Here is a 21,325-nt window from a genome sequence, read left to right as displayed (position 1 = left end):
CTACAGCTAATGCTGGAAGAGCTGTGAAAAACTGCAGAACCTATAGGATTTAAGATCAATGGTGATATAAAACCAAATTTATGCATGCCTCCTATAAAATGGAAATGAATGACCTGCTAATACTGCATGTAGTTGGCAATGACATTGTCATAAATATAAAGGGAAGGGTAAACCCCTTTGAAATCCCTCCTGGCCAGGGGAAAACTCCTCTCACCTGTAAAGGGTTAAGAAGTTAAAGGTAACCTCGCTGGCACCTGACCAAAATGACCAATGAGGAGATAAGATACTTTCAAAAGCTGGGAGGAGGGAGAGAAACAAAGGGTCTGTGTGTCTGTCTGTATGCTGTTTCTGCCAGGGATAGACCAGGAATGGAGTCTTAGAACTTTTAGTAAGTAATCTAGCTAGGTACGTGTTAGATTATGATTTCTTTAAATGGCTGAGAAAAGAATTGTGCTGAATAGAATAACTATTTCTGTCTGTGTATCTTTTTTGCAACTTAAGTTTTTGCCTAGAGCGGTTCTCTATGTTTTTGAATCTAATAAGGTACCCTGTAAGGTATCTACTATCCTGATTTTACAGAGGGGATTTCTTTACTTCTATTTACTCCTATTTCTATTAAAAGTCTTCTTGTAAGAAAACTAAATGCTTTTTCATTGTTCTCAGATCCAAGGGTTTGGGTCTGTGGTCACCTAAGCAAATTGGTGAGGCTTTTTATCCAACATTTCCCAGGAAAGGGGCGGGTGCAAGTGTTGGGAGGATTGTTCATTGTTCTTAAGATCCAAGGGTCTGGGTCTGTAGTCACCTAGGCAAATTGGTGAGGCTTTTTACCAAACCTTGTCCAGGAAGTGGGGTGCAAGGTTTTGGGAAGTATTTTGGGGGGAAAGACGTTTCCAAACAGCTCTTCCCCAGTAACCAATATTAGTTTGGTGGTGGTAGCGGCCAATCCAAGGACAACGGGTGGAATATTTTGTACCTTGGGGAAGTTTTGACCTAAGCTGGTAAAGATAAGCTTAGGAGGTTTTTCATGCAGGTCCCCACATCTGTACCCTAGAGTTCAGAGTGGGGGAGGAACCTTGACAGACATTGAATGGGTAGTCAGTTGACAGCAAGAGATTCTGTATCCAAAGACATCACTCACTGGGTTGGTCTTACATCTCTGGCATTTCAGCAATATCAAAGACCTCTGTTTGGGCAGTGTGATGTTTGTGTGACAACTAAGATACAAGTGTTCAATGTGTTTGGTGATGACAACTCTGTTATATGGAGATGAAACATGGTCATTAAAAAGAGCTGAGGAGAGGAAGTAGTCGAAACAGTTTTCAGCGTCAAAAGTTATATTCTTAACATCCATTGGTTTGATTTTTGTCACAATGGAGGAGATACTTAGATGATTGCAGCAAGTTGCATTCTTGCACCAGTTGAGAACAAGATTGACTGCAGTGGTGGGGTTATGTCCACCGCACAAAAGAAAGTATGTTTTTACATGTTTATGGAGCTGAGGTCGAAGGAAGGAGAGCAGAAGGCTGACCATGAATGAGATTGAAAGATGCAATTTTGAAGGATTTAATAAGCCTGAATCCTCCCATACTGAATCTTCCTAAAGGAAGAAGAGTTGCAAAGGACCCCATTCAAGATGGAAGTCCATTCTGTTTGCCCCCACAACTACATCATAGCCATATGAAGCTGCTGCTGCCACCGATGATGATTGCAATCCACACTGCACTGCTGGACACTGTTATATCAAACTGTTACTTCTTCTTCAAGTAATAGTACCTATGTGCATTCCACTTAAGGTGTATATGTACTCCATATGCCTGAGACTGGAAGAGTTTTGCTAGCAATGGCTGTTGGTCCACACCTATGCCCTTCTCCTCCTCATGCTCTGAAATAAGGGCATAAGGAGCAGCAGTGCAGACTGACCACCTCTACAGTTCCTTTCTACTCTAAGTGCAGTATCTGCTGGTCCTTTTCAAGTAGAACCTGTCAAGCCTCTGAGTATAGGCTTCAGAGAATCCTTAGTGGATAGCGCTATGAGGCCCCAGTCTGATCCTGGCCCATGAGATCCCTGTGTACATTGGGCAGAGGCATCAAGAAGTGCCCTTCTGAGCACGTTGGTCTCTAGTTCTGGAGTAGGGCAAACGACTCCTCCAAGTAGGAGGAAAAAAACAAACAGTCTCACAAAAAAAGTGAGAAACCCCCCTCCAAGTCCTAATCCAAATGGACTTCCTTTCTGATATCCTATAAGCCAGGTCAGACTCTGCACCTCGCTATAGAATTGTCAGGCACTCACAAGGAGCATGGTACCAGTTTTGTGGCACCAAAGGGCAAGTGTGCCCCAAAACCAGACCTGATCAATGATAGTGGGAGCATCCTCAGTACCAGAGAGGGAAAGAAGGCAGCAGATGCCTCCTACCCCAATGATACCAACACGGCCTACGAAGGAGTCAGTATTGTAGACCATGACAAGACCAACAACTCTGGCGTGACCAAAAGAAAGAAGCCTAGTCCATTGTCTTGGGCCAGGGGTTAGATACAGTCACAGGGACCACCCCCTTTTCCTTACAGCCCCTTCACACTGGCTTTATTGGGGTCTCTGGGATTCTATGTGCAACATCCCAAATCCATAAGATCACACCAGGAATCAAGACAAGCTTCCTCAAAATGAACAGGCAACATTGCTCCAGATCTACGCCCTTTAATAAGGAGTCCAAACATCTAGACCCCTCCAGGAGAAAGAACTTCACTTCGGTGAGTTTACAGTTCTTCATAGTGAACCACCAAGCTTTAATGTGAAAATATGATTTTATTAATTATAATAAGTTATCAGAATTCACTAACAAACTCCCTCAAGAAGATAGACTTCAAATTCAAGCAATTATCAACAAAGGTAACTTGCTGGGTAGATTGGCTCTCCTGGCCTCAGTGAATGCGGGAGATACAATCTCCCACTTGATGGCAACTTCCATAGTCCTGAGATGATATTTGTGGCTCCAGTCCTCCATATTTCCCAAAGAAGTCCAATCCACCATGGAAGATCTGCCTTTTGAGGGAAATGATCTATTGAGAGGAAAGACAGATGAATCATTACGTTCCCTCAAAGAATTGAATATAACTCTTGCATATAATTGCTTGGAATTGAAATCTGTCCCCCATCGACAAAAATACTGATCACAAATGCCTTCCTCCTAGAGAGGGGAGCTCACCTATATGAACATGTAATGCAGGGTACCTGGACAAACCAAGAATCCCAGTTGTATATAAACCTTCTGAAGTTGCTTGCTGTACATGATGCCTACGAACAAATCCTACTCTTTATTTAGACCTTGCACATCCAGGTCATGTCAGACAACATAAGAATAGTTTATATTTGCAGTGTTGTAGCTGTGTTAGTCCCAGGGCATTTGAGAGAGAAAGTGGATGACGTCCCTTGCAATATGTGTTAACTCCCCTTGCTTAACAGACTGTTCCACCTTGTCTTTAACTCTGACAGTCTGAGTACCTTTCCCAGACATGAAGAAGAGCTCTGTGTAAGTTCAAAAGGTTGTCTCTTTCACCAATGGATGTTGGTCCAATAAAAGATATTACCTCATCCACCTTGTCTCTCAAATAGTTACTATATCAAGTAAGAAGGGGAAACAAGGTCCACCCCTCTTTGCATAGAAGCAGTGAATAGTGGAAATAGTGTATTCTCCATCAGCTCACCCTCTTAGAGCAGTGCACCTTTTGGTCACGCGAGACAACCTCAGCAGACATTTCTCCAAGGACCATGAGTGATAACTGCACGACTCAGTGGTATGGAGTGTCTTTCAGCAATGGACATTACCATTGTGGGAGCTCTTTGCATCTCAGGGGAACCTGAAGTTCTGAGGAAGATCAAACAAGAGAGAGAGCTGATTATCCTGATTACTCCCTGGTGGCCTAGACAGTTCTGGTTTATGAGCATTCTCCAGGTGGCCTCAGGCCCATGTGTCCATATTCACCTCTTCCCAGACCTACTGAGTTAAAATGAGGGCAGAATCAAATACTCCAATCGAGTAGTCCTCCATCTAACAACATGTTATTTGTCTGGATGACGGACATAGAAAAGGCACATTCAGTGGCAGTACAATCCTTAACAATAGTAGGAAAGCTTCCACAAGAAAACACTATGCCACAAAATGGAAAATAATTCTCTACCTGAGGCCAGCATTGGTGAATACCTTCAGAAACTTTTGAGATCCCTACTATTTTAGACTAGCTCCTCTCTCAAAAGACATGAGGACTATCTCTTAGCTCCTTGCATGTTCATGTGGTGGCTATTAGCAGTTTTCAGCCTCTAGTGGGAAGCCCTCCAGTCTTCACCCATCCTACCACAGGAAGGATTTAAAAGGGCTCATCAGAACCTTTCCTCCAGTGCTGAGACCCACACCGACATGGGACCTCCAATCTTGTCTTATCAGCACTGATGAAGACCCCATTTGAACCATTAGTTTCAGCCTCATTCACACATCTCTCAGTGAAGGTGGCCTTTCTCATGGCAATCACCTCGGGCAGAAGAGTCAGTAAGCTGGATGCTCTTATGGCTGACTATCCATGTATGGTCTTCCATGAGGATAAAGATTTCCTGAATTTAGGATGTAGTCTCCCAAAGTAATCTTGGAATTCCATCTGAACCAAGTCGTATACCTACCTGTCTTCTATCTGAATGTCCATGTCACTAGAAAGGTCAGAATACTCCACTCTCTGGATGTTTGCCAAGCACTGGTCTTTTTTACGTACAGGGACAAAGCCCCTTAGAAAATTTCCCAAACTGTTTGTGTCCTTTGCCAAATACATGAGAAGAGAAGCTGTCTCCTTTATAGAGATTTTGGTCTGAATCCTGATACATTACAAACTATCAGTGACTACTCCCCCTCAGGTGGCGAGAGCCATTCAACAAGAACCCAGGTTACCTCAGTAGCCTCACTTTGAGACATCCTTCTAGATATCTGCCAAGTGGCAATGTGGGGCTCCATCTGTACCTTTGTTAGACATTTTGCCCTGGTACAGGCTTCTACAGCAGAAGCCTCTTGGTTTAGCAGTCCTTCAATATGTGGTACAGCAGCATTCCTTGCACTATCCTCCTCAATGAATACTGCTTATAAGTCACCTCAGGTAGAATACACATAGTGACAACCACTTGACGAAGAAGAAGAAAAGATTACTTACCTGTACATTAATTGGAGTTCTTTGAGATCTGTGGTCTGTATTCCACTACCTGCCGTCTTTCCCCTCTGCTGCAGAGCCTTATCCCAGGCCTATTGGCAGTAGAAAGGTTACTAGAGAGGCAGGCAGTCCTCACTGCCCCATGTGGCCTTGATGTGGAGTATGAGGAGGAGAAGGGCACAGGAATGGACCAATGAATACAGCTAGCAAAAATTTTCTGATATCAAGTACATGTAGCACATGCACAACTCAAGTGGAATACAGCTAGGGACCACACATCTCAAAAAACTCCAGTTATTGTGCAGATAAGTAACATCTCCTTAATCTGAAGAAACCCCATATGCAGCACAATGGGTTGAGGCCTTGTCTAGAATAACGTAGTAAATTCAAGGGCTGTGTGGATGAAGTCTTTCCATTGTCTTTGTGATGATGACAGAGAGCATCCAAGACTGTTTTATTTTCCCAGATGCCTTGTTATACTTACGGTTTAAAAAAAATGTCTGGCCTTTTGACTTACTATGAGAATACAGCGGTGTGGGTCAGCTTCTCTAGTGTTGGGGGCTTCTGTGCTTGATGGGGAACTTTGCCATAAATGGGGAGGGCAGGTGGTGTTTACACTGCTGCTTTCCCCAGAATTTAATTTCTGCCAGGACTCAAAGTGCATTTCCTGTCACCCAAGCCCCACCCTCACCAGCACCACGCTTTTCTGCACTGGCATTCCCTAATGCTCCCATTGGTGCAGGTGTCTTGCGCTGTTGTGCCTCCACCCACCCAAGCAGACTTTACCTGGGTTAATAAAGAACGTTCATTTAAATGTTTTCTAGGTGTTTGCCTCCATTAGGAAAAGTGGTTTGGTATGACATTAATTTTGACAAATAACCTAATACATAAACCTAATGAAGTATATTTGGAAGGAATTAAATAATGCATATGTTAAAGCATTTAATGAGAGAGAGAGAGAGAGAGAGAGTAAGGAACACTTGCCCTGAAGGGCAGCAAAGCACTGAAACGTATGCTGAACAGTTTTGCTAAATAGGGGCCTGAAGCAGCATATGGTAGGCTCTCTATTTATTCATTCATTCATTTTGTTTATTTATTTTTAACAGAGTTGCATGCTTATCTAAAAGGGACTACAACTTGGAACCTGCTCAAATCCTTGTTCTGCACCAATCTAAATAACATTACTTACTAATTTTGTATCTCTTCTTCTTTACAGAACCTATTTTGATAATATAGTCGCAATAGATTCTCTACTTGAACATATAATGGTAAGCTATCTTTTTTCATCTTTAAATTCATACATCACATCTGTTAGTCTTCCAGTCTCTCTTTCATTGAAGTAAAGTGTGGCATTGTTGAACCATAGAAGCTGTTTATAATGAGTTCATATGATCAGTAATTCTGAGGATGGTCTATAAGGAAATAGTGATAAGGGTCCTCTTGGTTTTATTTATTGCAAAAACTTCATTTCACAGTTTCATAAGTACTGAGTTATTGGGTCTCTGTGAACTAAATGTTGATCTCAGATTTGCTAGATAAATGGAATATTTGTATATGGAAAGGTACCACTTTTTCTTATCATTTCAACTTGTTCCTCTGACTGGTTCTTTCTACTTTCAAATCACTGCACATTACAATACACTCCTCAAAAAACCCCACAAAAATAGCCCTTCTGATTGAAGAGCATTGTCTGTGTGAAGCCATGTGAAAATAGACAGTATTACCCATAGATAGTTTATCCAATGACATGTGATAGGTACAAAAGAGAGTTGTTTCCTACCAATTAGGACATAAACCGATTTAGATTCCGCAGTTACAGAGTGGCACAGTCAGTCACAGAACATTATGGCAGCAATTAAAGCTGGTTGCATAGTAATAACTAACAGATTATTTAGTCAATGGATTTCACTTTTTTGAGTTCATAAACCGATCACAATTTTCTTGAATTTATTCATTATTCAGAATTATTCATTGAACATTATCTGCAAATCAGTTTGCCTGTAGATTGTTTGCTGAGTGTTTGAATGTGTTTAGTTTTGGACAAACATGTTGAATAATATGGTTCTCTTCCCTGATTGAATGAGTGTAAATAAGAGTCAGTTTTCTGATGAGTGCTTGCATTTTTACCAATTTAAAAATCGCTATCCAACAATACTCTCCAGTGTTTGCCCTAACCTTATCAGTGAACTTTTTAGCTAGAATCTTCACAGAAAGTAAGCACACCAACAGTGCAAACCATGTCAAAGCAAATTTGTTCATAAATTCAAATCAATATTCAGGAGAGATATTTTGCAGTCTTAGCTGAATCTAGTTACTACACAGACAAGAATTGCTCTCTTCAATGCACAAGAAACATTCCTCAGTTTCAGCAGCTTTGTCTATTCTTATTTACACAAATTGCTTCACAACATTGTTTAACATTTAAAAGCACTGTGGTAACATAATACACAGAACTTAATGACAGATAATGATATTCTTCTCTGTGAACAGTCACCAAGTAGAACACACGCATGGCAATGCAATATGCTTATTCTTTCATCTTCCTTCCAAGCACCTGCTCTCAGCATTCTGCTGTACAACCTGCTTTGATGCTTCACATTCAACTTCCTTTGAAGTTTGTGCCAATTGGCTTCTTCTGGGTCTAGCAGAAAGAGAAGGATGGATCTGCTAGTTTGTGCATCCACTGCAATTCTACTGGAGACCAGTTGGATCATTTCTGTGACTCACCCTATCTCCTAGAGTGAGAGAACAGCAAGAATCAATCTCCACTCCCCAGTCCACCTCCTGGAGATTACAGTGCAAGCTTTTGATGGTTCTTACACTAATAATAGTAGCATTTCTCTGCTTTAAGTTTATCTTTATATCTTTGTTTCTTTCTTATTCAAACTCCTTAGTGAATTTAGTGCAGTAAAAGGTGCCTGATTGGGAGCACCTGAAAATAAAGGTCTTTCTTCATCCACAGAAGTGGTGCAGCGTAGGGAACAGGAGTGTAAGTTTCCCCACACACTGCCTCACTAATGTGTTTCAGAACTATTCTGAAGGCTCTGCCCTGAGGGGAGAGATGATAGGTTGGTCCCCTTCCGTCCTTGGCCTCCTTATTACTCTAGTTACAAGGGTACCTTTTGTGATTATATCACCTGCCAGTCACTGTCTAGGTGGGTTGGATTTGAGCCAATGACCCATGAAGAAAGGCTTTGCCAAACCCGTTAGGCATCTGCTCCACAAACAGTAGTATTTTAAGCAGGCAAGTCTGACAAAAATAGGTTGTGACATAAGATAAATGACATCATCCTTCAGGAGTTGAATGTATTAAAATACAATGCCTTGTGGTCTGTTTTAAAGTACTGCTGCTTTACGAAGCACCTGACATGGTTTCAGAAGGTACATAGGGAAACCTCCTTTACTGTAATCCCAGGGATTGCCAAAGTGGTTTAAATTAGTTCCTCTGGTTTGACTGAATAAAGGAATAATGGGAATGGCTAGACTTTTTAATGAACTCCCACATGGAGAAAAGATACCTTGGGCCTGACACTCAGCCTGCCATCTTCCCCTCTTGCACTAGCCTGGTGGCACCAAGGAGCCAGAACACTTCTGGATCTCTCCAGATGGGGATTTTTCCAGCATGAGGGGAGCCTTCAGCTGGTGTAGCTGGGTTCTACACAGGTCGCAGCATAAGGGATAGGATATAGAAAGTACGACAGGACTGCTGTGGTCCAGCAGTCCCTGGCTGGCAGTCGGTACCTTGTGTGCCAAAGGTAGTTGGCATAGCATTCGCCCCAGAATCAGGGAGCCACACACAGATTTTTTGCAACTCAGGCTGAGTCCAGCGCACATTGGTACAGATGAGAATCTGGCACAATATTTTTATATCTCACTACTATCCATGACAAAAATGGCACTTTTGCTTCTTTAGAAATGTATGCTAACTTCAGAATCCTAGCATTCTTGAGTGTATGTTTAACACACACGCACAAAGGATATTTTAACAAAATTCATGCACACAAATGTAGAGTTCTTAAAATCTGAGATTAAGGTCTGGCCCTTTTGTCTGCTGTAAATGAACATATCTCGGGGTATTCTTCACAATGGCAAAGCAAATGAGAAAAAAAAGAATCAGATGTGCGTGCGTTTGTGTTTGTGTTTTGTCCAGCTGAAATCATCATGATTAGGGGACATTCCCAAAATTGAATGCTCTAAAGTCCAGTTTTGATTTTACCTTTTGCATCCTTTTAAAAATCTGGTTGGGATTGTTACTGATGGATTTCACATGTCTATGTGTGTCCTGGAAAAGCTTGAAACTGTGTGTATGCAAACTCCTATATTAGTAGTATAAGGAGAGAGCACACCCGCTATACACATGCTTTTGTGATCTATATTTTCAGATGTCAGAATATAATTTATGTAATATATACAGTAGCATTAAATCCTGTAACGTGATAATAAAATGACTACTATGCTACACAATACATTTGAAAAATATTATATAAAATCTTTTACTTCAGCTGGACTCATACATTTGGATAGTCTCTGTCCATTGCTCTCTCTCTCTCTTCTTTTTTTAGTTGCTGCAAACTAATTTTCTGAAAAGTGATCCCACAGAGTAGTGTGTGGGAAGTGTTAACCTGTTCTCATTTGAAGTGAGAGGAGGAATTCAGAGATGAGATTTTTGCTGTGTCCTTAGGTCACACTGTTGGGCCTGGATATTTCAGAACTCTTAGGAAAGGATATGCATTGTGTACTTGAGTCAACCAAAAGTACTTTTGGACTTTATGCAAAAAGTTATTTTTCAAGGCTTCTGCAGATGGAAAGTTTGGTGTATTTTGAGCTAAACTGTGCCCTTATGAGCTACAATATCATATACGCAAGAGGGATTGCGTTTCGTGTACTCAGGGGTTAGCTCTTAATCCCAGAATTTTCTTGCTCTTGTATAGTTCAGAAGTAACCTAGGTAAGCACTTTAGGAGTTAAGCGTATTATAATTTTCAAACAATAAATATTTATCTGGCTTATCATTTAAAATGTGGAGTATTTTAATCTTGAGAAAACACTCTGAACCCCAAGGGGTTTGAAGTCTCTATGTCTTTGGGGCCAAGGACTGTCATTTATTATATGTCTGTGCAATGCCTAACACAGAGGGGTCCCAACCTGGCTGAGGCATCTAAATGCTACCACAGTACAATAAATGCTATTAATGATAAATAAACTAAAGGATGTAAGAAAGCAAGGACTTTTCTTGCTTATTTTATTAAAAAAAATGGGAAAAGAAATGTCAGAAAAATCTCATCAAGCTCTAATTGTAAAGTAGGATGCCGTGATGCTTCTCTCTTTGGCCTCAAAGCACATTTTGATAGGTGCATCTAGCTGTAATGATACAGTGACTGGTCAGCCTGCGTTTCCATTAGGAACACTATTTATTCAGAGTTTTAGAAATCATAATGCCCATAAAATGTTCTTTGATATTGTTGTGTCTTCAAATCTATTAAAGTACTGGAAAGTAAATCATTTTAAAAAGTAGGGAAAAGGTTGTCAGTCCAAAAGCAAGGACTTTCTACCCACAAAATACCCCTCTTCAATGGGAGACCCATTTTTCTCCTTGTACATCACCCACTGAAGCATCTAAAAAAAATCCCTGACTTTTTAAATTTAAATGTTAAAACTGTAAATGACAGCTTGATTTAAAGAAATTATTGTATAAAACAAAAAAAATATTTTTGTGTGAAGTTATGGCCTAAATTGTTATAGTTGAGGAAACTTCTGGAAAATGCTTTCTCTATTAGAAAAGCTGTCAGAACTTTCATATTCGAAGGGTCTACCTTCATGAACAGATTAGGGACTAAAGTTCACCTGAATCTCATGATGGTTAATCTTAGTTTTGTTCTTTGTCTATAGATATATGCAAAAAACCTGGTGAATGCAGACCGCTGTGCACTCTTCCAGGTTGATCACAAAAACAAGGAGCTGTATTCAGACCTTTTTGATATTGGAGAGGAGAAGGAGGGGAAACCTGTCTTCAAGAAGACCAAAGAAATAAGGTAGGAACAGCAGAAGAATGCAATTTAATTCTAACTAGCGATGGCAGGTATTTTGTTACCCAGTGTCTGTGCCTACTTGCAGGTGCCTACCCTGACAATACTTGTCATACTGTGATATCATTCCCACCAGGACCCGCCTCCAGAAGGTAGTACTTCTGGGAATGACATTGCAGTGCCATCGAAACAACGTCTCTGAAGCTATAACGTCACTCCTGGAAATGCCGTCTTCCGGAGGCGGTCCTTTTGGAAATCAGGTTGGAAAAAAACACAGGTGCTCCAAGGTAGGTAAAGGAGCAGGTGTTAAATTAAACCCCCTTATCTACAGTTCTGAAAGTACAAGACTTTTATTGGCTTTCCCAAGATCAATCTAAATGTGACATGTTCTCTCACACACACCCAAAGTAGGGAAATTATTGTGGGTAATTCTGGTTGGCGAATCAGGCATTGCCGGTAACTGGTCAGATCTAATCAATCCTTTTAAGGTGGGCAATCCATTTACTCTTAGTTTAGTGTCTCCTTGCCTCACCTGATATGATGAGTCTGGACTTTGTTCTGATTTAAATAATTGTGATTTTAAAGTGCACTGGAACTGGTCAATTTTAAGCTTTGCACAGGCATGGAAGGTTACACAAGATTCTATGAGTATTTTTAAAACTTGTGCATCATCTACATGGTACAAATTGCCTCATTAATGTGTACATTTTACACATACACACCTCCTTAGTGGAAAAAACAGCCAGAATAACAAGGTAACTTTTAAATATTTCAGTTTTAGGAGCGAATGATAATTTATATAGTGCCTTTCGTTCAGGAAAATCCCTAATGGATATAGGTTGAGATTTTTCAAAGCAGGGTAGGGGATTTGGGTCCACATTGTTTTATAGTTTAGTGAAAAATGTGTGACTAAATCCCATGCATTACTTCAAAATCTTTCAAACATAAAATACATACCACTCTTCACTCAGCAGTGACATTCTAAAATGGTTTATTCAATTGTTTCTTTGTATCTTTAAAGTTATAGTATCAGATATGGTTCATACAAGAATGTAAGTCAAATTCCCATACTCTCAATGGGACTCACGTAGGCTGATGTTTATTCTTTCTTACTACATTGTGTACATGAGCATAAGAGAGTCTACACTGGTGCAGTTTACATATTAAGGAGCAAGAAGATGGTGTGAATTAAAGAAGGAGGTGGCCTACTTACACTTTCTTATACCCTCCTGATAATTGATTTTCTTGTTTACAGTCCTCTCGTCTGTCCCCTCAGTGTGAGAATTACACAAATTTTGACTTTGAATGTAAGGGAATCTATGAGGCAAATTCAGGTGTGATGTATAAGGGGAAAGGACTGTAACATATACATTTGCAAGAGGGTAAGAGTCTGTCTGAAGTAGTCTGAATTGGTATAATGCTGTAATTGGTGTACATGTTGTGGGGATAGGCAGAAGAAGGTATAGAATACACCAACTTAAACTTCTTCTAGACATACAGTAGAACGTAGGAGTTACAAACACCTGGGGAATGGAGGTTGATTGTAACTCTGAAATGTTCATAACTGAACAAAATGTTACAGTGGTTCTTTCAAAACTTTAAAACGGAACGTTGACTTAATACAGTTTTGAAACTTTGCTATACAGAAGAAAAATGAAACAAGCCCAGTTTCCTTACTTGGTCAAATCTTTTTATAAACTTTCACTTTATATTTTTAGTAGTTTACATTTAACACAGTACTGTACTGTATTTGCTTTCAAATGAGGTGTGTGGTTGACCGTTCAGTTCGCAACTCTGCTTTCCTGCTGTACTGCGTAAAATCCTGGCCCTAATGAAGTCAAAGGGAGTTTTGCAACTGATTTCAGTGGAGCCAGGATTTACCCACTTAGACTAACATCTGCGTGTGGCCCACCTTTGGGCATCTCTGCTTATTTCACCCATGTCTCCTTTGAATTATAAAAGCCAGAAGTGTTTTATGTTGAAGAATGATCCAAATTATTTTCTTGTAATAATATTGACTGCAGGATTTGTATGATTCAACTATAGTATGCTTCATGTATTTGATTTCATTGTGGAAGGTCTACAAGATTCTGTCAGTACTAGTGCATTTTAGCTTGCTGTAAAATGAAATTTATCCATCCATTTTAAGGTCTGTGTGACCCAAGTGCACATGAACTGCATACTTGACATTTTCCATTGACTTATTCCAAACTTTTTTTTTTTTTGCACCAAAGAAGCATATTACATGAGATTCATTCATAAAATAGCATGAATATAAGAGATTCAGTTGATAAATTATAAAATAAACTGATGACTTAAACACAAGTCATCAGACTGCGCAAATGTAATTGAATGTAATGAACATGAATTAAAAATAACCTCTAATCTTATTATGGGCAGCAATCCATACTGAACCAAAATGATTATAGTATGGGACCTTTTTTAGCTCTATATCGGGGTGGGCAAACTACGGCCCGTGGGTCGGATCCAGCCCACCATCCATTTTAATCCAGCCCTCGAGCTCCCGCTGGGAAGTAGGGTCTGAGGCTTGCCCTGCTCCAGCCAGGGAGCAAGGTCTGGGGCCACTCCGTGTGGCTCCCAGAAGCAGCGGCATGGCCCCCCTCCGGCTCCTACACTTAGGGGCAGCCAGGGGCTCCTCTCTGCACACTGCCCCCGTCACAGGCGCCGCCCCCTCAGCTCCCATTGGTCAGGAACCATGGCCAGTGGGAGCAGCAGGGACAGTGCCTGTGGATGGGGCAGTGAGCAGAGCTGCCTGGCTGTGCCTCCATGTAGGAGCCAGAGAAGGGACATGCCGCTGCTTTCGGGAGATTCTTGAGGTAAGCGCTGCCCAGAGCTTGCATCCCTGAGCCTCCCCTCGCGCCCCTACCCCAGCCCTGATCCCCCTCCTGCCCTCCAAACCCCTCGATCCTAGCCCAGAGCAACCTCCTGCACCCCAAACCCATCATCCCCATCCCCACTCCAGAGCCTGCACCCCCAATCAGAACCCTCACCTCTCCCCATCCCCCTGCACTCCACCCCAGCCTGGAGCCCCCTCCTGCACCCTGAATGCCTTATTTCTGGCCCCACCTCAGAGCCCTCACCCCCTCCTGCACCTCAACCCCAATTTTGTGAGTATTCATGGCCCGCCATACAATTTCTATTCCCAGATGTGGCCCTCAGGCCAAAAAGTTTGCACACCCCTGCTCTATATCCATATAAATATTTTCAGTAGATCTGTATTATTCATTACAATTCCTTCTTGTCTTTCAAGAATTTTATCCTTACAAACAACAAAATTAAGCTGGTTTGGATTGAATGTACATTTGTATGTTCAGGGTAGTCTACAATGAAAAAATGTTTATTCAAACTGTTCGTATGCTGATCAACATGTTTCTTTAATATGTGCAGATTTTCTATTGAGAAAGGAATAGCGGGTCAGGTAGCAAGAACAGGTGAAGTCCTTAACATTCCTGATGCCTATGCAGATCCACGCTTTAACAGGTAAGACATTCTTTAATTACAACTAAGACAGGGAAAAAAAAAGCTTGCTTTTTACTTAATGTTCCACTCAAATTTTAAAGACGTTATCACTTGATTAGTACGTTTTCATGGAATTAAGGGGTATGATGAAGAGACAAACTTGAAATATTTATTTTCATAGCATGCACTCTGATCTTGTGACTGTAGTCTATTAAAATGATTTTGATTCTGTTTTACCAAATAATTGAGGAAGCATTAGTTATTTTGTTCTATATAGAAGTTTGCACAGCTGGATGGACTATTGCTGTACATTAATAACCTTAATTAAGTCTGATTGGTTTAGAAAATAGGTGTGTTTCAGTCACCTGACGACCAGCTAAGTCATAAAAATAGAGTTTTTAAAACATTTTCAGTATTTTTATGAATGAGCTGACTTAATTGGCTGAAGTTTATTTCTTTAACTTTTAAATGGGTATTATAATAATTGATGCATGCATTTAAGTGTTAGATTAGTGAACCCTGTGTATATTTAAATGACATTTCTAGGGAAGAAGGGATGACCATTAACTGTTGTCCTTCTCTTCCCCAACTCTCCAGAGAAGTTGACCTCTACACAGGCTACACAACCAGGAACATTCTGTGCATGCCGATTGTGAGTCGAGGGAGTGTAATAGGCGTTGTGCAGATGGTGAACAAAATAAGTGGAAGTGCCTTCTCTAAAACCGATGAGAACAACTTTAAAATGTTTGCAGTCTTTTGTGCTTTAGCCTTACACTGTGCTAATGTAAGTTTTACCCCCCAAAAGCCTAATATGAAGTGTGAAGAAAATAGTTTCAGTTCTGTCAGCTATTGCTTGTAACATATTGAGTTAGGATCAGTTTGGGATTTTATCAATTCTGCTTCATCTTCCAAATCATTAAAATTGATTAATAATTCTGTTTTGTTGAGCTAATGGGGCATCAGTAATATGTTGATTCTTTCACAATAAGGATTCGGTTGATTTCTTCTGAAATAATTGTGCAATTGATATATCTGTTATGTACAGCTAACGTAAAACAATGTACTCCAGTCAAAGTATGTAGAGCACCACTTAACTTTGTTCAGATAAGGTGAATGGGCCTGAGTCATTTATTCAGGTTCAGAGTATGTATTTTGCACAGTTTACTGCATGGTGGAGGGAGTGTACTCAAATACGTAGTGTGGAAAGAGTATATCAAATACATTTGAATATTTATTTTAACATCCTGGAATTTTCTCACATAACTACCCATGCGTCTAGATGAGTGTTGATGCTATTAACTGTGAAAGTCAGCCTTCTTTTTCTTTTAAAGAAAGATAACTGTTCATTTAGAAAGTATAAAAACATTTATAATCATTACCATATAGGTATAAAAATGCAATATTGACCATTACAAAGAGGAACTCAGCACATTTTATTGAAGAGAGATATTGTACAATGACATAGACCAGAGTCTCATAAGATCCCTTTTACAGCACTCTGGCTGTAAAAGGGGAAGTAAATTATATTTATGCCCACTTTAAGGCCTCTTTAGAGTGGTATAAAGTGGCCTTAGTGTAAATCAGGATCAGGTCTAGTCAAGTCCATCTATTGGACATGGATCTACCATGTTAGAGGATGAACCCTCAAAGCATGTTGCTCCTGGGGACTTTCTACAAATGAAGCATAATTCTCTTTACTCATTTACAATCCACACCAGGCCTAATATAGTTGAATTTCAATCTTTTACTATATCATTGAACTTGTTTTTCCCTGGCGCTGAGTGGTAATTTCTCCACTCTCTGTTGTGAAAAACGCTGTCCCTGAAGCAACAGTGACAATACATTACTTGAAAAACTCAGTGGGAGATTGAAAATGTGTAGAAAATATGTTATCTAAATTAGCTCTTTTGGGCCAAATTGTGGCTTGGCTAGCGCAGTGGTCAAAAGGATGCAATGTGCTCGTTTCTCAGTTCTGCACCTTCTACCCACATCACAGGTAGTAGCAAGGGCATTGAAATAGGCTTCGCAGAGGTGCTTCCTTTTTTGAGTGTCCCTCAGGGCAGGGTAGTCAGGGGACAAGGAGCAGGGGGGGTTGGATAGCCTGTGGGTTCCGGGAGGGGGCGGTCAGAGGACAAGGAGCGTTGGATGGGTTGGGGGTTCTGACGGCGGCAGACAGGGGGCAGGAAGTGGGAGGGGGTGGATAGGGGGCGGAGGCCAGGCTGTTTGGGGAGGCACAGCCTTCCCTACCCAGCACTCCATAAAGTTTTGCAACGCCAGTGTGGCCCTTCGGCCAAAAAGTTTGCCCACCCCTGCCTTAAAGGGAAAGGACCTGATTTTCAGAAGTGCTAAGTTTTCACCTTCGTAACATCTGGCTCTTATAAAATGTGTCAGGTCAGGCATCCAAAATAACTAGTCAGTTTTGAAAATGTAAGCCTTTATTCTTAAGAATAAATGTTTGATCTTGAAGGAAACAGGCATTATCTTTGTAACCGAAGTCCAGTGTTAATGAATAACGATTGTTCTTTCAGATGTACCACAGAATTCGCCATTCAGAGTGTATTTATCGTGTAACGATGGAGAAGCTGTCCTATCACAGTATTTGTACAGCAGAAGAATGGCAAAATCTCATGAACTGCACACTCCCTACCCACATCTGCAAAGAAATTGAACTGTGAGTCTTTTGTCATTTCAACAGCAGCTATAACCTGTATTTTGCTCATGAAGTTAAATTTTCCATGTACAGCAGAGGGTTTGTGGAAGTTGTTATCAAAGAAACATCCTAAAGCTATTGGGATTCATTTTGAATTACCTTGCACCTCATTATATCTGTACAAAGTGTAACACAAATGTAAAATGTTACCTAATCAGAGTAGAAGCATTTTGCATCCACTTTGCACACGTGTAAATAATTATATATTTTGCACAGCAACAGTAAATCAAGCCAAAGGAATGTAGAGAAAAAAGTTCTATTAATTAGGCTTTGTTTGCATGGGATCTCTGCTATCCTAATCCTACCAGTTCTCCTGTAGTGAATGAGGCTTCCAGGAGAAACCAAGTAAGGGAGACCCGACTTTCTGATCATATAAAAAATAAACCACAAAAAAATGAAAATACAAAAGCTCAGTGATGCAAAGCATTGAGCACTCTGGCTCCAATCCAGCAAGGCATGCATGCATGTGCTTAAGTTTAACTGGGACTACTCATGATTAAAGTTAAATATGTGCTTAAGTGCTTTGATTGTTGGAGTGCTCAGCAGTTTTCAGGATTAAGCGTAATGTAGGATAGTTCTTTGCAGTATAATTTTTAATGTTTTGTTGAATGATATTATATAACGCACCTCCTCAACAAAATGATTTTTACTTTTAAATATGGCAGGCTTTCTTTTTGGAAATACAAACCCCCATTGTTTTAGAATCTGAACACAGGTAATCGTTTTCCAAACAATTCAGCTACTTTCAGATCTGACACCTGCTGTGCTGTTCAGTGTATCACAGACACTCTAACATTTGGTTAGATTCAATGGGACATAAATAGAACATTTCAGCACATCAGGTGCAATGAAAGAGGGTAATTAATATTGGAAGGACAAGCAGCTCTGCTATGCTAGCCCCCAACATGAGGCTATGAATGTTGATATGGGTGGGCAGGGGGGAACATCAACTAATGAAGCATAAAAGTACAGTATTAAATCCTTAAATTTTGACATTTTTATTTAGTTTCTATTAAATAGTAAAAGCTAATGTTTTTCCCTACAAAAATGAAACCTGGTGGAAGTTGCATCCAGTTCTTGAAATAAGTAATTGATTTCAACCAGCCCTGAAAACACCAGTGAATTTCTCATTAAATATGAGCCACCCTTACAGCTTTGTGTGGCGAAGGGTTAATTTGAGTTTGAATACTTTTGAATGACATTATAACTCCCCTCATTATCCTAATTCAACAAAGAAGATTCTGATGAGCTCTCTTACTCGTTCTTTAAACGATATAGTTCCCTTAAAAAGGGAAAGGGGAGGATGTTTCTATTAAGCAATAGGGCCAGGTCCTGAGCTGATGTAAATCTTCCTAGCTCCATTGAAGTCAGTGGAACTACACCAACTTGCACCAGCTGAGGATCTGGTCGACAAAGTCAATATAGTATGTATGGTCAGAAACAAGACTCTGCTGTCAGGTGAGCATGTCATCTAGCAGTTTTTAGCCTAAGTATAATAAGAATTAAAGGATATTTCCTGCTGCTGAACTTAAATATTCTTTATGTCAGATACCACTTTGATATCGGTCCCTACGAGGATGTCTGGCCGGCCATTTTTGTCTACATGGTCCACCAGTCCTGTGGTGCAACCTGGTATGAATTACAAGTATTTTTCATCACTATTATTTTGGTTCTGTGATTATTATTATTATTTTATTTTTCTTTTACTGAATGTTGTAATCAGACTCCTCATGCTTGGATATTTTTTTTTAGCAACATAGTATACCTTGTCTACACAGGAATCTATTAAGCAAATTGGATTTCCAGGCCCAGTTTTTGTTCCTCAGCTGGTAGGGCTGGGGATGTTGTGGGGTCAGTGAGCTCAGTTCCGAGTGAGGGAACTCTTTCCATTGGACAATGGCCCTTTGAGTAAACAGCAGCATTGCTTGGTTCTGAGTGGAGATGCATCAGCTGCTCCTCAGTGAGAAGGATGATGGCAACATAACAGGACCTCTCAATAGTAAAGGAGACCTAAGGCTCATCTACACAGGATTTCAAAATATAGCTGCTGAATTAGTTTAAAATATTATTTAAATAGTGTCTAAAAAGATGTTATTGATTAGAACCTTATCTAGCATTCAACAACTGTGGACAGGAATAGAAGACATGAATGGCCCTTCTGGCCCCATTCCTGACGCATTCTGCTCCCTTCTGCCTCCATGCTGCAACGTGGATGAGCAGTAGCCCCTCTTAAATACAGCACCCTGCTTCACAGAAAAATCACCTTGTTTCCAGTGTCAGAAGTCTTTGGTTCCAGAGATGGGAGCTAAATTTACTCCTAAATTGCTTCTATTCTAAACTTTGTTTTCCAGGGGGTTTCAGTTTGGTGTGGAAAAAATTGCACCAAGTTGAAACTTTGCTTAGTGAGTCTTAGCCCACAGATATTTTTAAAAAATAAATAAATGTGAGAAAAAAATATTTCCAAAGGAATACTGTCAAGATTGGAAGGCCTGGAATCCTTCAAGCCATCCAAACATATTTATTATTTTGAAGTTTCTTATATTTTTAAATATATATATATAGAGAGAAAAAAAGCTTCTTATCTCTCCAAAACAAAGTCTGCAACTGTCTTAACATTGCATTTAGATGCTGAGCTTATTGAGGACTAGAATTACACCATTGAGCACAGTCCTGTGTAAAGGGTAGAGTGTAGCTGTTAAGCTGTCCACAGAGAGGGAGTGTAGAGAAAGAGCTGCAACTCCCAGTGACAATTCCTTGCTTGCTCCCAATAAGAAGTGATGTAGTGCTGCCCTCTAATGAGAGCACAGCAGTAGAGGGAATAGTTATATTCTAGGCTGAGGTATTCTCTCTGTGGTGATTTTGCTTTTGGTGGTGATTGTCCTGTCCTTTAGTAGTTTCTGAAAGTAAATAGGCATGGACAGGTATTTGTACAGAAGGAAGTGATCATTGTAATATATATATTCTGAGGAATATCCTATTTCAAAGAATATTTTTAACAAATGTTTGAAAATGTTTGACTGAAACCTCTAGAATTTAAGAAAGAGAAGAAAAAATACTAAAGATTTTGTGAAAGACAATATGCCTCCAGTTTTTTTTCTGATGCAAGGCTAAAGCTCTGTAAATGTTATAATACTAAACAATAAGCATGGAGTACTATATTTTTCTGTCTAAATAGCTTTCTATAGTAAATGTGTTTACATTTTTACATGATAGGTCAGAACCATTTAGCTGTTTTTTCAGCCCATGTATACTGTAAAAGCAGGACATTAATACTGCCACTATATAAAAGAGTAACAAAACCAAAGAGAACTCTCCCAGATGAGGTCAGACAGTCAATCCACACTAACCAAAAGGAAGGGGTTTATGATTAATGTGTCCACTTCATCCTTAACTTTGCATGTTCAACCATAATATTGAAGGACTCACCATGTGGTTGGTAATCATGCATATAACATACATTGCAATACCCAGGCATTTAAACTTGAGTGAAGGATGGTGTATGAAATGTATATTAATATTATTATTAATAATAATTATATATAATCAAAGTTTTACTTCTTTGAGTGCTGGACCCTTTGTGTATTCCACACGCACATGCATACCTCCGAGTGGAATACAGATAGGGACCACACATCTCGAAGAACCTCTAGTTACAGTAACTGCCATTTCTTCTTTGAGTGCTGGTTTCCATGTGTATTCCTTTCGTAGGTACGCATGCCCATGTGGAATACAGATAGGGACCACCTATCTTGAAAGAAGGAAGTAACCTCCATTTTTAGACACACAAACAGTATCAGTATAGTAACTAGCTAATGTAATGTACAAGAAATTCTGCTATAGAACAACACCTCAGTTTCAAAGAAACTGCTAAAATAGGTTGGAAGAGTGGGCAGTTTGAAAGAGCACAGAACTGGAAATCAGGAGAC

The 21,325-nt window shown here is 40.1% G+C and overlaps 1 protein-coding gene across 3 annotated transcripts in view; it reads left to right on the top strand.

Annotated features, from left to right (window-relative positions):
- The window catches only part of PDE10A (phosphodiesterase 10A), a 574,288-nt gene that overhangs the window by 517,469 nt on the left and 35,494 nt on the right, over nt 1-21,325 (top strand). For all 3 annotated transcript variants that reach the window (XM_073337888.1, XM_073337887.2, XM_073337882.1), the window contains 6 exons: nt 6,401-6,452; nt 11,073-11,215; nt 14,618-14,710; nt 15,287-15,473; nt 17,218-17,360; nt 18,948-19,031. In XM_073337888.1, the coding sequence (XP_073193989.1) occupies nt 6,401-6,452; nt 11,073-11,215; nt 14,618-14,710; nt 15,287-15,473; nt 17,218-17,360; nt 18,948-19,031 (702 nt within the window). The remainder of the gene's footprint in view (nt 1-6,400; nt 6,453-11,072; nt 11,216-14,617; nt 14,711-15,286; nt 15,474-17,217; nt 17,361-18,947; nt 19,032-21,325) is intronic.

Source organism: Lepidochelys kempii, chromosome 3, assembly GCF_965140285.1.
Source record: "Lepidochelys kempii isolate rLepKem1 chromosome 3, rLepKem1.hap1, whole genome shotgun sequence".
Classification (NCBI taxonomy): Eukaryota; Metazoa; Chordata; order Testudines; family Cheloniidae; genus Lepidochelys; species Lepidochelys kempii.
The sequence above is the reverse complement of the archived record's forward strand: the minus strand, read 5'-3'. Positions and strand labels throughout refer to the sequence as shown.